This window comes from Saimiri boliviensis, chromosome 2 (assembly GCF_048565385.1).
Source record: "Saimiri boliviensis isolate mSaiBol1 chromosome 2, mSaiBol1.pri, whole genome shotgun sequence".
In the NCBI taxonomy this organism is placed as follows: domain Eukaryota; kingdom Metazoa; phylum Chordata; class Mammalia; order Primates; family Cebidae; genus Saimiri; species Saimiri boliviensis.
This window is the reverse complement of record NC_133450.1, coordinates 38,955,749-38,970,753: the sequence shown is the minus strand read 5'-3', so window position 1 is coordinate 38,970,753 and position 15,005 is coordinate 38,955,749. Positions and strand designations below refer to the sequence as shown.

Here is a 15,005-nt window from a genome sequence, read left to right as displayed (position 1 = left end):
CTTCCATCCAAGGACATCAGAGCCCCGCCACTGGCCGCTGATGAAAGCTCCTGGCTGCCTGCCAGGGAGGCTGCTGCTGGGGGAGGTGCCCAGGTTGCCAACGGGGAAAAGCAGCTGGAGCCAGCCAAACACCAGCCAAGAGGTGGTCCTGGCTGCAAGTTCAGTGCCTGCTCAGCCCCTCCGCACTTGCCCTAATGTTCATAAGCGCTGGTTACTTCCCTGAAGCCACATAAACATTTAATTCTATGGAAATGGAGAGGCAAGGGACCTAGGAGTCTCAGCTCCCATGTTTAGCCCTAAGGAGATGCTCAGTCCCTTTTTCCAGGGCAGCTGGCTGCACAGGCAGTGCTGGAAGGCTACGGGAAAGAATGGCATCTGTGAGGTGCCCTTGGGGAAGAGAGCTTTCCCTGACTTCCTGATGAGAAGGCTGATAAGGAGGAGCACCCAGCAGCTGCTTTCTGGAGTGGCCTGGCATCCCAGGGTCCCCTCTGCACTCCAGCCTGGATCTGGCCTTGGGGCTTGGAGGCCGGCAAGGTATGTTTATCCCACACAGTGAGGCCCAGCAAAGGCGATTAGGAGCACCAATCCCCTTCAGGGACGTGATGCATGGTGTCACCGCAGCCCTGCTAAGAGAGTTCTCGGAGCGGTTCCCGATTCACTTCCCAAAACTGGAATCGGGCACAGTGGACAGGAAGGTGCGTGGGGCTGTGGACTGGGGTTGCGGAGGCACCCAGAGCCCGGGAGGTGTGGGATGCTCAGCAGGACCCCCAAGTCCTTCCCAGAGCCACAGCCCCAGGTGAAATGGAGGTGCTTAGTCTCGGGCAGGGCTGCCTGCCCACTGCACCTGCCCACTGCCAAGGGCTCCCTGGGCCTTCTTCAGGCACTATCCTTCCCAAAGCAGAGGTGCAGCCCTGCCTCTACTCCCCCATGTGGACACAGGCTAACACCCCAGCTCTTTACTTCTTTCCCATCTCCCATCTCACATCATCGGGCACCTGAGACCATCCAGGTACCACAGCAGGAAGCACGAGGCAAGAGGAAAGTGGTGAAAACCACCTCTCCCAGCTCCTCATTATAATTTGCTAAATTGCTGACATTCAGGCATGTTCCAAACTTTTGGGAATTCTCCAGAGAGGGCTTTCTAAGAGCTAGAAGATGGGGGCTCAGAGACGGGGGATTCAGTGGTTTATCTAAAATCAAGCAGGAAGTTTCCACCAGGATTGAGGACTAGAACCCAGATGTCCTGACTCCCCTCCAGCAGTTTTGTCTCTTGTGAGTGAGGTCTCATTTCTTCTGCCTGGCCTCCCATGTACTTACCTGTATGAACGGATTGGCCTTTACCAAAGCATGCTCTAATGTGAAAAGGCAAGAGGTGAGGAAAGGCAGTGGGACCGTGCAGCCATGTGCTCGAGGAAGAGGCTGATGTATGGGGCACTCGGGGAAGGGGAGTACTGGGGTGTGTGGCACCCTGTGGTGTGCAGCTGTCCAGAGTCAGGCAGGGGTGCCTGGTCCACTCCCATCAGTTCCCCACCCCCACCGCAGGAAGCCAACATGCACAGTGAGGAGTGGTACATGAAACAACACCGCATGGATCTATTCTATAAGGCACTGACACCAGATCACACACAGAGGGCTAGCAGGAGAGCCACCGTTCCCCAGGCCTATCCCAGAGGGAAGGCACAACCATTGGCCATCCCTCCCTGGGAGAGGCCTGCGGTTTTGTGAAGGGGTAGTCCCACGCAGGCTGCAGGGACTGGCTGCTGGCCTTTCAAGAAGCCTTCTAGAACCAGGTTGGGCGTCCCAACAGGCTCTGTCCTCTGTGTCGCATCGAAGGCAGATGGGATATTGGGCCCTCCTTCTGAGGTTTGTGGATCCCCACGAGAACTTAACAAAGGGCTCAGAAGGGAGGAGCGGCAGGAAATGCGTGCATGAGGCCTTGGGTCTGGTGTCCATTTGAGTCACCATCTGGTTTCTTTCCGGTACCGGGCACAGGCCGGTCTTCCCATCTGCTGGAGTGGCTGGCTCTCTGGAAAGGGTCTCCAATGTGGCTCACTCCTCCTTCCCCCAAAGAGATCATCAGGTCCAAACAGGTTTTATTCCCCTCCACCCAGTAACATTCAGGAGTTGGCTGGAGGCGGCTCTGATGCACAAGTAGTTACATTTGCACAGACACACATGACATAGACAATGGGTGGAGTTGCCCAGGTGCTCACAGAGGAGCCGACACATCAGGACACCGCTGCATGCAGACACACAGGGATGCTTGGCAGAAGCAGGCGGGGGCAGGGCGCAGGGACGGCCCCAGCCCGTGTCCACAGTCTGTGCCCCAGAGTTGACTCTCCTTCCAGCAGGGGCTGTTGCTGGGGAAAAGGGGCTGGGACGCAGTCCACCACAGACAGGGAGATGAGACCCCATGAGGGGAGCTTGGGAGGGAACTTTTGGGAGAGACCCTTCAGCAGGAGCCCAGCAGTGCCCTCTGCTGGGCATGGTGGGCTGGTGCAGCTAGGAAAAGGAGGCCTCTAGCCAGGCTGGAAGCCACAGAGGTGTGTGCGTGTGCGTGTGTGTAGGGCGGTATAGCTCTCTTTCAGAGCGTGAGAAGGGCTGAAAAAGGGAGGGCTCACTGTACATGTTTCTGGGGGTGACTGCTGTACCAGAAGCTTCCATCTAGAATGCCTGTCTTCCTAACCCCACCCCCAGGTTCAGGCAGGCTCGACCGGCATCTGGAGAGGTGGGCTGCAGGAAGGACCAATGGCTCCCTTGACTCCCAGTGCAGCCTGCCCCAGTGGGTACATGCAGAGGGAAGCCATGCAAGCCGTGTGGTGGATTCTTGCTTTCTTCCCAGTCAGCTTCTCCCCAGAGCAGTTCCCTAAGCCTGGGTGACACAGCCTCCAGGCCCACCTTCCCGTCCCTGCACAGATCCCACGGGGTCTAAGGGACCTGCTCCAGGAAAGGCCCTGAGGCGCATGCCCTCCGCCTCTGACAGCTGCTGTCTTGGGCCTCTTCCTGTCCCTCCAGCCAGGCCCTGGCTCATCTCCTTTCCTACAGCTGACCTCTGTTACTCCAAGCCCTGGGATTCTCCTCACTTTTGCAGGCTTCTTTCAAATCTGTGTTTTCCCCAGAACCAGCTCAATATCCAGACTCACTGACCCACAGGCCTCAGGCCAGGTCGTTGGGAAAGGGAGAGGGCTCTGCATAGGAGGAAGGAATCGCCTACCAGGATGAGCACCTGAGATGCCCGCAGGGAGGCGAGTGGGAGGGGACAGCGAGTGGTGTGTCTGGTGTGAGTGTGGGTGTGTGTATGGGGGTGTGTGTGGTGTGTGTGCCTGTGTATAGGGGTTGTGGTGTGTGTGCATGTGGGTGTTCGTGTGTGTGTGGATGTGTGTATGGGGTGTGGTGTGTGTTCATGTGTGTCTGTGTGGGGGTGTGTGTGGATATATGAGGTGTGGTGTGTGTTCGTGTGTGTGTCTGTGTGTGGGGGGGGTGTGTGTGGATGTATGGGGTGTGGTGTGTGTTCGTGTGTGTCTGTGTGTGTGGGGTGTGTGTATGTGTTTGGAGTGTGGTGTGTTCGTGAGTGTATTTGTGTGTGCATGTGTGTATAAGTGTGTGGGGGTGTGTGTGTGAGGTCTGTGTATGGGGTGTGTGGTGTGTGTGTGCATGTGTGTGTAGGTGTGGGCAAAGGGGGTGAGTACTGCCTAGAGGAAGGAGTTAGAAGGAAAATGGGGAAAAGGACTGTGTACAAAAAGGCACTAATCTCTGGATAAAGTGTTTCCCCATGTAAGTGCCGATATATTTATACAATAAAATTTATTCCATTAGATAAAACCCAACTAATGAAGTCATGTCACTGGCCTGGCCTGTGTGTTTCGTCCACGCTGATGGGGGGTAGGGGAGGGCTGGGACTCTGATGGAGAACACCTGAGTGGAAAGTAGCCCGCTCTGAGGGCGGGGCTGTGGGGTGTGGGCGGGACGGAGGGCGGGGCTGCTCCTGCTCTTCTCGCCTCCCGCTCGCCCAGGTCGAGCCTAGTAGGGGTGAGAGGGCTCTGGCTGCAGTGACTCCCAGGAACTAGACAAACGGGACCAGAGACTGACCGGGGACGTTCTCTCGGTGGCCGCTTGGTGGGAAACTGGAGCCTCCCCTGCTGTCTCGCCTTCCTCCTCTTGAAGCCTGAGGAAGACACAGTCTCTCTTTAAAAACAAGCAGCCCCCTGAGGCCAGCGCCTCCTGCAAGGCCTGGCTTCTCACCAGTCCGCCCGCAGCCTGGACGGTGCTCGGCAAGGAGCCGCCCAGAGACGTCTTCGGAAAAGCCAAGGCAGATTCTTCGGAAGGCAGCCAGGTTCCAGGCACAACGGCCTGTGGGGCCCTGTGTTCGGGTGGCTCCAAGGCCTCGCCTGGCAGCCACTGCTCCCAGCCCCCTCCTCCCGCAGCAGGCCTTCAGCCCACCTGGACTAGGGGAGCAAAAGCTCCTCTGCCCTCGTGCTCAGGCACTCTGGGCCTCCCTCACAAGGGCGCCCAGTGTGAGAGGTCAAAGGCATCTTGTCCCAGCGTCACGTTTCTGATGAAAGGCACTCCTACCCCTGCTTGGCAGAGCACTCAGCTCCCTGGACAGACAGCCACCACTCACCCAGTCTCCTCTGCGGGTCTCTCTGCCATCTGGCGTTCTTTCAGCTCAAGCTAGAGGAGGAGAAGGCCCAGGGGTCAGAGCAGCCATAGAGGTGAGCTGTGTTCTCAGATGACCTGCCTCTGGATGCGGCCCCGCACCCCCACACACCCTGGCGTTTGTTCCTTCTGGAGCCAGCCCCTTCTGTCTTTTGCACTCGGAGGTCAGTACTTCCTGCCACTTCTTTCCTTCTCCCTGCTGGCCAAGACTGTCATCCCATTCTAGGTACCTAACAACTGGCCTGGAGTTCTTGGCATGAGACCCCTGGGGCAGGGCTGCCACCCTCTGAGCACCCTGGAACTGTTCCCTGCTCACCGTAGTGGGCTTCTCCAGGGCTGCAAAGCGCTCTGCCCAGCTGGCCGTGGACTTCTCAAAAGCCTCATGCCTCTTGATGAGCTTCTCCACACTGTCCACTGTGTGTCCAAAGTCCCCACTGGCCAGGTAGGGCTCCTGGGCGATCAGCCACGCCTCGGCCACAGAGGCATCCCTTGAGAACTGGCACACCTCCAGCACTGCCAGGGGGAACAGGACACAGACCCCCCAAAAGGCCCAGGGCCTGTTAGCACCCAACCATCCACTCCTGCCAGGGATTGGGGCAGGTTCAGCAGCCAGACACAGGAGCCAGTGGTCAGGCAGCTGGCCTGCATAGGTGTCCCTTAACCACATGGATACTCTGCTACCCACAGCCATCCCATTCCACACTGGGCTCCTAACCCATCTTCAAAATAGTTTTTTCTTTTGAGATGTAGTCTCACCCTGTCGCCCGGGCTAGAGTGCAATGGCACAATTGCGGCTCACCTCAACCTCCACCTCCTAGTTTCAAGTGATTCTCTTGCCTCAGCTTCCGAAGTAGCTGGGATTACAGGCACCCACCACCATGCCCAACTAATTTTTGTATTTTTAGTAGATAGGATTTTACCATGTTGGCCAGGCTGGTCTTGAACTCCTGACCTTGTGATCCGCCCACCTTGGCCTCCCAAAGTGCTGGGATTACAGGCATGATCCACCATGCCCAGCCCACAATAGTTATATTTTTTAGAACCAAGGCTTCAATATTTCACTCAGGCTAGAGTGCAGTGACGTGATTATGGCTCATGGCAGCCTCAGCCTCCCGGGATCCAGTGGTCTTCCCATCTCAGCCTCCCATGTGGCTGGGACTGTAGGTGCGCACCACCGTGCCCAGTTGATTATTTTGTTGTCATAGAGTCAGGGTCTCCCTATGTTGTCCAGGCTGGTCTCAAATTCCTGAGCCCAAGCAATCCTCCTGTCTCGACTTCCCAAAATGCTGGGATTATAGATATCACCCACCATGTCTGACCCAATAGTTATATTTTCTAAACTATATTTTTCACTAATTAGAACTCTATTTTGAAAACAAAATGTAGCTTTGATGTCTCTGAGAAGGAGTCTTCTGCCTTGAACATTCTTCCCAGCCCTTGGCTATCTCACATGACGGTGGAGAAGAGGCCAGGGGACCAGTTAGGGCTTCTTGGCTCACAGCTCCTCCCTGAGTGGTGGCTTTCCCCCACCTCTCTTCAGCACCCAGATGAAGGGGGAAGAGCCTCTTCTGTGCTTGACAGTCCTCAGGACGAATGTCTGGGATGCACAAGAGCCTTACCCCACCCCCACCCCCAGGCCATACCTCTGCAGGCATACCAGGCCGGACATGAGGCTGGGGGCATGTGGGGCAGAGGATGGGCAGGGAGTAGGGGCACGCTGGCTGGTTAGAGTGAGGCTTGCAGCAGCATGTCCACTTGGGTCTTCTGCCTGGACCGCTGAGGCCCCTGGCCCCAGAGCTTTGCTAAAGAGCAGTGCTGTGGGGGGCTCCTCTCTAGGCAGTAGTGAAAATCCACCCATGGGGCACGTCTCCCTTCACCTACTCGAGCAGGGGTACTCCTGCCCCCGTCCCTGGCTCGGGCTGTACTCACACATGCGGAGCCGCTCCCATCGAGCCTCCCACTTCTCATTCATCTCTTTCCTCCTGGACACCACCTGCTGCAGTTTCTCACGGATCTATGGGGAGGAAAGGGAGAAAAGCTCAGGCTTGGCTCACTCTTCCCCATCTGAGGCAGTGCACACATGGGTCCTGCAGGGAATGCCAGGTTTGGTCCCACAGTCCTGGCTTCAAGTCTTGGCCCAGCTACTTGCCAGCTGTGCAGCCTGGGGCAAGTTACTTAACCTCTCTGAGGCCCATGCGCTCTCTTATTAAATGAGATCACCAACTCCAAAGTGTGTACACCTGTGGCTGTTAGGCAGGTTATGAACCTGCTCTCCTCTACTGAGTGACCAGTTCCCTAAGGCAGGGAGTGTGCTTGCTGGGGCTCCAATTCCCGGGCCTGTGTGTAGCCTCGATCTCCATGAGTGAGAGCAAGATTAGCTCCTCAGAAAAGCAGCAGACCCAGCTCCCTCCCAGGAGGCTGTCTGGCTGGCACAAGTAGAGATGGAAGTGGAGGGGCTCGCCTCCATGCCCGCAGTCCCCTCACCTCCTCTGAGGCCTGGTGCTGCCGCTGCAGCAGGGACTCGCCAAGCTCCAGGCAGACACTGAAGTTCTTGCTCCGGGTTTCAATCTCTGCGTTGATGCCCTGGTGATACTTCATGAGCAATTCCACAGAGGAGACATCCCTGGGGGACAGGAAGACAAGGGAAGAAGGGAACTTTGGGTCACTCTGGACTGCTTCTGTGTCCCAAATAGGGGGGGCCACCTCCGCCTGCCTGTGGGAGTCTGACCCTGTTCCTTTCTCTCTCTCTCTGGCCAGCCAGGAAGTCTTCCGCCAGCCCGACTCCAGCAGGAACACAGATGCCCTATGTCTTCCATTGCTCAGTGGCCAGAGCATGGCCAGGCCACTGTACTCAGAAACCCCCAAAGCAGCCTGGGATTACTCAGCAATAAAAAGGAATGGTGTACTGATTGATGCTATGACGTGGATGCATCTTGAAAACATTATGCTAAGGGAAAGAAGCTAGTCAAAAAAGACCACATATTGTGTGATTCCATTTACATGAAATGTCCAAAGTAGGCAAATCTGGAGAGACAGAAAGTCGAGTAGTGGTTTCCAGGGACTGGGAAGACAGGGGAATGAGTAGTGACTGCTAATAGGGATGGAGTGATGAAAATCTTCTAACCTTAGATTGCAGGGATCACTGTGTAACAGTGAATATACTAAAAACCATTGAATGATACACCCTAAATGAATGAAGTGTGGTATGTGAATTGTATCTCCATAAGGATGTTAAAAGTAAAAGTATGACCATCAGGACAGACACCCTAGGGGCAGAAGGACGAAAACAGATTGGCAATAACTGATGAAGTGACACAGACTGGGCAGAGTGGTCTGATCTCTGCAGGGGCTCTCACTGGCCACGTGCCCGACCCCTCCTCTCATGGACAATGAACTCCTTCCTGAGTTTTGGGGGAAGGTCCCCCTCACATCCCAGGGCTGGGAGAAGAATGATGCGCAGTCTTAGACCTGCCCAGCTTTAGACAGGTGGGTTGCTTATTTTCACTGATAAGCATGGTCACTGTGCCCATTGGTGACCCTGAATGACAGATGTCTCTCTCCCTACACTCAGGACTCTCCTGACTGAAACGACTGGTCCTCCCAGTGGAAGCTGAGCCAGGCCATTTCTGCCTGGGTCCAGCCTCAGGCCTCATGTGTCCCCCAGGGATTTTCATGGACCAGTAGTCCAGGGCTGTCTCTCCAGTGAGGAGCCCGAGTGCAGCACCCTGGTTGGCCAGGCTCCCCTGCCCTGGAGTGGAACTGTCTCGGCCTTGAAGCCACTCCCCTCACCTGGGCCTCTCCTGGGTCTCGATCTGACGGATGATGCTCTCCATCCAGGAGAGGAGGTCACGGGCCATGCTGAAGAAGCGGAATTTATCCGCCGTGTCCACTAGTTGGGTCCGGCGCCCAGCACAGGCATCAAGCAGCGCCTGCCACGCAGCAGACACCTCCTGCTCCTTGTTCTGGATGGCCTCTGCCTTCTCCCCAGCATATGCTGTCTGCAGGCGGGTGGCCACGTCTTGGAACTGCTGTACCTGTGGTCAGGCGACACCAGACATTGTTCCCTGGACGTTGCTCCCTAGGTGCTGTGGGCCTAGGACTGGAGAGGCAGCAACCTCCTCCTGGCCTCCATAAGGATGTTAAATGTATGGGCCCTCTACCCCTTACTCTTCTCATCTACAAATGAGGGTGTGATGGAAAGGAAATGTATGGGCCCTCTAGGGTATTGCTGGAAGGTAGGATCTTCAGCCTTCACCCAGGGGGTGCTGTAGGAGAAGGCTCCTTGCTTTGACACCTCTGTTACCCAAGACACCGCTTGAACTTTGTGAAGGTTTGGGAGTGAGAGGAGCTCCATACCCTTTGATCTCAACAGTATACTAATGAGAGGAACTACATACCAGGCACGGTTCTAAATACTTTGTATTGATGAACTCTCTTCATCTTTCCAACAACCCCATGAAGGAGGTACTATTACTATTGCTATTTCTGAGATGGGGAAACTGAAGCACAGGGAAGCTAAGTAACTGGTCCAGGGTCCCTCACACTACACCATGCTCCCGAGTCCCCATTCTTAACCAGTCTGTATGCTGCCTCTCTAATGAAGGGGCTGCACCAGATCCCCTGATTGAGGCTGGCCCCAGGGACAGTGAAACCTCACTCCTAAGATCTCAGTGGGGCTACAACTATCTCAGGGGCCCTGGCATCCCCAAGTACAATAGCCACACACACCAGGCCCTCCACTCCAGCTGGAGGAAACATCCCTAAGAGGTCTCCTTTTGGATGAACTAGGGGCTCGGCCTACCCTGGTGTTCCATCCCCAAATCCTGCTGGGCTGGCCTAGGATTGTACAGCCAGCGCACCTCCTGCTGCTGTACTGGAAGCTAGGGGAGCCCTCAGCAACAGGGTCTCCTTGCATTTGCCCTTTCCATCACACCAAACTCTGGGAGACTCTAGAGGTCTGCAGACGGCACTCCAGGGATGGGGCAGGGGTCTGAGCAGTAGAAACTGGGGGCTCTCCAGCTCCCATGTGGAAAGGCTGAAGTGCCTGGTGGCTAAATGTGTGGGGTCTATAGCTAGACTGCCAGGGTCTGGGCACTGGCTCCACTGTGTACCCACATGTTCCTGGGAAATGTATGGGCCCTCTACCCCTTACTCTTCTCATCTATAAAGTACGGAGAATATTAGTAGCTGCCTCACAGGATGGCCATGAGGGTTCAGTGGCTACATACATTGCTCAGAACAGCACACGGTGCTAGAAAAGTGCTGTGCATGTGTTCACTAGTAATACTGGACAACTGGAGAAACTGTACCATATAGTATTGTATGCACTGGCCTTTTGTGAGGATTCAGTTTAAAGAATGACTTCTGAAGCTAAGGAACATCTGAAAGTCACTGCTCCCTGCCCTGAGCTTCTGGCTCCCAAAGGAGGCAACACCTCCTGGCACCCATCTTAGAGGTTTCCTCACTGACAGCCACGTGGGGACCGACACCCAGGGCTCCTGGAAGTTGGTAGCGGGTGGGTGGCAGGGGGTTGAGGTACCTGGACGCCCAGCAGGTGGAGCTCCCGCTCGAAGGCCGTGTGCACCCGATGGAAGGACTCGGCCGTGCTGGCGTCCAGCCCCACATCCTCTGGCAGCTCACGGTGCTTCTCGTCGATGAGGCCCAGGATCTCGGCGCCCGTGTAGAAGTAGCGGTGCAGGTCATACGAGGCGGCCAGCAGCTGCATGCGCGTGTCGATGAGCTCCAGCAGGTCCGCCCACATCTCATTTAGCCCGTCTTTCCACTCGGCAATGGTGGCGGCCTCGCTGTGGCCCGCATCAATGAGTCGCTCAATGAAGGCATTCACGTTGTCCACCCGCTCCTGCCCAATTGTCCCGGTCTCCCGGGCAAAGTCCCGGAACTTGTCCCGCAGCAGCTGGATGTGGGGCAGACAGAAATGTGGTTATGGGGGGCACAGGGGTTATGGTTGTCACCAGCCTAGCTGCAGACTTTCTTAGGCAGTGACTTCAGCACCGGGGCTGTGCTCTCACACCTTCTCCAGGGCAGGCCTGCCGGTCCCGGCTCATGCTGGGGAGGCCACATCCTGCGCAGCTTTCTGTGTGTCTAGAGTGAGGGCTGGCTGTATCTACTGCATTAGAGAAAGACAAAGACAGCAGGAGCTGTGGCTACTCACAGTCACGTGGTCAAAGTCTTGCCCCATTTCCGGGGAAGAGGCCACCAGCTCCTTTTCCGAAATCCACTGCTCTAGATCGTCAGTCTCGCGCTTGAGCTGGAACAGGTGGTACATGTTCTCCAGCTTGCGCTTGCGTTCTTCCGCCATGTCCTTCAGCCCTGCATAGTGCTTGTCCACTTGCCCCTGAAGCCTGATGATCTGTTCCCTGGAATTCAAAACCAAGAAAGCCCTCAGAGATGGCAGCCACAAACCCAGAGCCAACCTAGGCCTCTCCAGCCCCCTGGCAGGGATAGGTAGGGAGTGAAGCTCTGGAGAAATGACAGGGGCTTTGCCAGTGGAAGAGCTGGGGAGAGAAGGGGCCATACCCTAGCCTCAGGGGATGACACAGTCTGTCTTGGGGTTCTGTCCTGGAGGGGTGCCTCCTGTGGTGCCCCTCACTATAGCAAGCTTATAGGGAAAAGTGCAAATGGGGACACCTCCATTGTTCTTCTAGGGAAGCTGGGGAGCAGCATTGCCTGCATGAGGCTCCTGCAGCAACATCTCTGCTCAGCCCTCCAGAGAGGGACAGGCCATAACAGGGACCCAGACCCTGTGGCTCCCAGGGAAATGTCTGGGGACCCACAGTGGTATAATGGCAGCTGAGGCCAGGGCCGTGGCTGGGGGCAGTGTATGGTTTGTGGCCCAGTGGGCTCCTATTTATGCAGGATCCACACAACCTTGCAGCCCGGGTGGGCACAGGTTTCCACCTGCACTGCAACATCATGGTTCTGCCTGGACTGTGAAGTCCTGGAGACCTTCTGGACCATAAAAAGAAAAGCTAAAGTAGTCTGCAGTGTCCTTAGCATATTGTAACTCTTCGGAAAATTGGTGCTCTCTGGTCACCCAGAGGGTAGTTTTGCTATCCCATTCTCTGATCTTTTTGCAAACCAGGGCCTCACTGGCCCAGCTGGAGGTGACTCACACAAAACCAAAGCATAAAATGAAATTGGGTCGATCACCAGTCCCACAGCAGCTTTCTCCAGTCCTATTTGATGGGAAAACTGTTTCCATTTTCCTCTTAGATCTGAAGGGCCATTGGTTGGTGGGCCCCCGGCTCAATGCCCATCTCCTGACCAAGTCTCCCAAGGGGGCACACGCACCCCTCAGGGTGGCCTGCAGACAGCAGGCCCTGGGCCCGGCTGGCCAGCTGCTTGATGTTACGGCCGTAGTCCTCTACTGCGCGCTGCTGCCGCAGATGCCGCTTCAGCATCACGATGGCACCCTCTTCATCCTAGGAGGCAGCAGACCATCAGCACCAGAGCTCAGCCCGGCCATGCTCCCTCCCTTGGCAAATTGTGGCCCAGCTCCTGGAAGTGCCCGAAGGAGGGAGGAGGGGAGCAGGCTTGTGGGACATCCCTCAAGAGAGCTGCACATATTCCCTTCCTGCTTTTCTGATTTCCCAGCAATGCCTGTGCCCTCCCTTCCTCTCCGGACTCCCTCGATTCATATCTGACATCTACCCTTCCCTTCAGACCCTAACCCCTGTCCCCGTGAAAACATCCTATATCAGGCGTCCCCAAACTTTTTACACAGGAGGCCAGTTCACTGTCCCTCAGACTGTTGGAGGGCTGCCACATACTGTGTTCCTCACTGACCACCAATGAAAGAGGTGCCCCTTCCTCAAGTGCGGCGGGGGGCCGGATAAATGGCCTCAGGGGGCCGCATGCGGCCCGCGGGCTGTAGTTTGGTGATGCCTGTCATATATCATTCCAGCTTTGAGAGACCTCTGCCTGTCACCTCTCACCCCATCCCTTTCATAGCAGTTTACCAGTACAGAATCCATGGCAAAGAAAAGTAGAGAACCATTGGGTCAGAGCAAACCTCAGTGGGGAAACAGGAGGCATCTGGCTGCAGTGTGTGCCCTGAAGGGCTGTGCTGGAGGAGGCACCAAGGGAGGGCAGGGAGTCTGTGGGTTCCTTGTGCCCCTCTCCTGGTCTCACCCCTCACACAGTTGGACGCACAAGGTTCCCCACTGACAGCCCACCCCACCTCTTCCTCCTGCCTCGGCATCCTGTCTGGTACCCCCTGCCTGAACAGACCTTGGGGGTCTCATCAGAGATGACGTAGAGCTCCTGCTCGCCAATCCAGGCCTCGGCCTCTCCCGCGTCCAGGTAGTACTGCTGTGCCTCGTTGGCATCCCGCAGGCGCTGCAGTCTTCCGACCGCTGCCTCCCGCAGCCTGTCCCAGGAGCTCTGCAGGTGCCCCAGGCGCTCCTCGAGGTCCTGGTAGTCGATCTCCGCTGCCTCCACCAGCAGCTGCCCTCTCTGCAGCACATCCTCAATCCGCGGTGTATGGCCCAGAATCTCATTCTGCAGCGTCTGTGGCCAGAAGGAAGGGCTCGGGGCAGGGCCTTCCCAACATGGGGGGCCGGAGGGAAGGTTGCTTCTGCAGTGACAGCACCGGTCTGACACCCTTGGTCCCTCTCACCCCCTGCTACTGGAGCAGAGCAGGTGATGGTGACAAGAACTACCAAGGACCTCTTGTGGGCTGCTAAGCACTTCATGTGCATCATTTGTGCACCCTCAGATAGCCTGCTGAGATAAGCATGTGGAAAGTGGCATGCAGCAGTGAAGTCACTTGCTGGCAGAGCCAGATTTGACCACAGCTCCACCTGACCCGGAAGCCTGTGCTCTTGACAGTCCCCTATCTTCCTACGCTTTAGCAGAGCTTGATTCCTTAGGTGTATGTGTTTGAAGGAAAAGAAAAATGGCCTTTTTTTATATCATATTCTACATCTTTTGCAGGATTTATGCAGGATTCGTACAACCCAGCAGCTCAGGTGGGCAGTTTTCACCTTTCATCTAAAAGAACAGGTGACAGCAGCCCCTTGTTTACAGTCTCAGCTTTGGTTTTGTTTTTCCCCACTTTTATTTCTCAAAATTTTTTGTGAGCTTTGCATTAGTCCCTGTTTGAGCCTTTGGTCACTAGCATGGCCTCTTCCTCCCACCCTGGTGGCTGGGTCATGTTTTTCTTCAGGAGGCCCTGACATGTGCTACTTGCTTTCTGCGTCCTAGAGGCCGGGCTAGCTGCTGCTGGTGTGTGGGCTCCTGAGTTCTGCATACCTCGCTACCTGTTCTTCCCTCTCTCTAATTTTCCCGTGGCCTTTAACACTGGAAGGCAAGGGACAAGAGCAGCCCACGTGAGCAGTACAGTGACGGCCAGCATTTAAAATATATACAAGATAACCACATCCACAAGTCGCATAACCTGCCAAAATGCATTTTTACACTTTATGCTCAGAATCTCAATTTTTACAATTTCCTGTAGTCTCTGCAATTGTATTCAAACAACCCATGTTTTCAGCTCCATTTGCTTCTTTTTTTTTTTTTTTTGAGGCGGAGTTTCGCTCTTGTTACCCAGGCTGGAGTGCAATGGCGCGATCTCGGCTCACTGCAACCTCCGCCTCCTGGGTTCAGGCAATTCTCCTGCCTCAGCCTCCTGAGTAGCTGGGATTACAGGCATGTGCCACCATGCCCAGCTCATTTTTTGGATTTTTAGTAGAAACGGGGTTTCACCATGTTGACCAGGATGGTCTCGATCTCTTGACCTCATGATCCACCTGCTTCGGCCTCCCAAAGTGCTGGGATTACAGGCTTGAGCCACCGCATCCGGCCTCATTTGCTTCTTTAAAAAAATTTTTTTTAAATTAAAAAAAATTTTTTTAAATTAAAAAAAATTTTTTTAGAGATAGGGTTTCACCATGTTGCCCAGCCTGGTCTTGAACTCCTGAGCTCAGGCAATCCACCCACCTCGGCCTCCCAAAGTGCTGGGATTACAGGAATGAGCCACCAAGCCTGGCTTCATTTGCTTCTTTACTCTGAGATCTTATGACCTCTGCATGGTGCCCTAAAAAGTAATTTCTTTCTTTCTTTTTTTTTTTTAGATAGGGCCTCACTCCAGTTACCCAGGCTCGAGTGCCGTGGCACAATCATAGCTCACTGCAGCCTCAGCTTCCCAGGCTCAGATGATTCTCCCACCTCAGCCTCCCAAGTAGCTTGGACTACAGGCATGTACCACCACATCTGGCTAACTTTTTGTATTTTTTGTAGAGATGGGGTTTTGCTATGTTACCCAGACTGGTCTCGAACTCCTAGGCTAAGGTGATCCACCCGCCTCAGCCTCCCAAAGTGCTGGGATA

General features: G+C 55.3%; 1 protein-coding gene across 3 annotated transcripts in view; it reads right to left on the bottom strand.

The window, feature by feature from the left end:
- SPTB (spectrin beta, erythrocytic) overlaps window positions 1-15,005 on the bottom strand; it is a 138,967-nt gene that overhangs the window by 16,203 nt on the left and 107,759 nt on the right. For all 3 annotated transcript variants that reach the window (XM_074393126.1, XM_074393127.1, XM_074393128.1), the window contains exons 23-32: window positions 12,907-13,185; window positions 11,968-12,098; window positions 10,829-11,033; window positions 10,196-10,570; window positions 8,446-8,690; window positions 7,141-7,279; window positions 6,586-6,670; window positions 4,973-5,169; window positions 4,622-4,671; window positions 4,090-4,165 (exon numbers count right to left, since the gene is read on the bottom strand). In XM_074393126.1, coding sequence (XP_074249227.1) covers window positions 4,090-4,165; window positions 4,622-4,671; window positions 4,973-5,169; window positions 6,586-6,670; window positions 7,141-7,279; window positions 8,446-8,690; window positions 10,196-10,570; window positions 10,829-11,033; window positions 11,968-12,098; window positions 12,907-13,185 — 1,782 coding nt within the window. The remainder of the gene's footprint in view (window positions 1-4,089; window positions 4,166-4,621; window positions 4,672-4,972; window positions 5,170-6,585; window positions 6,671-7,140; window positions 7,280-8,445; window positions 8,691-10,195; window positions 10,571-10,828; window positions 11,034-11,967; window positions 12,099-12,906; window positions 13,186-15,005) is intronic.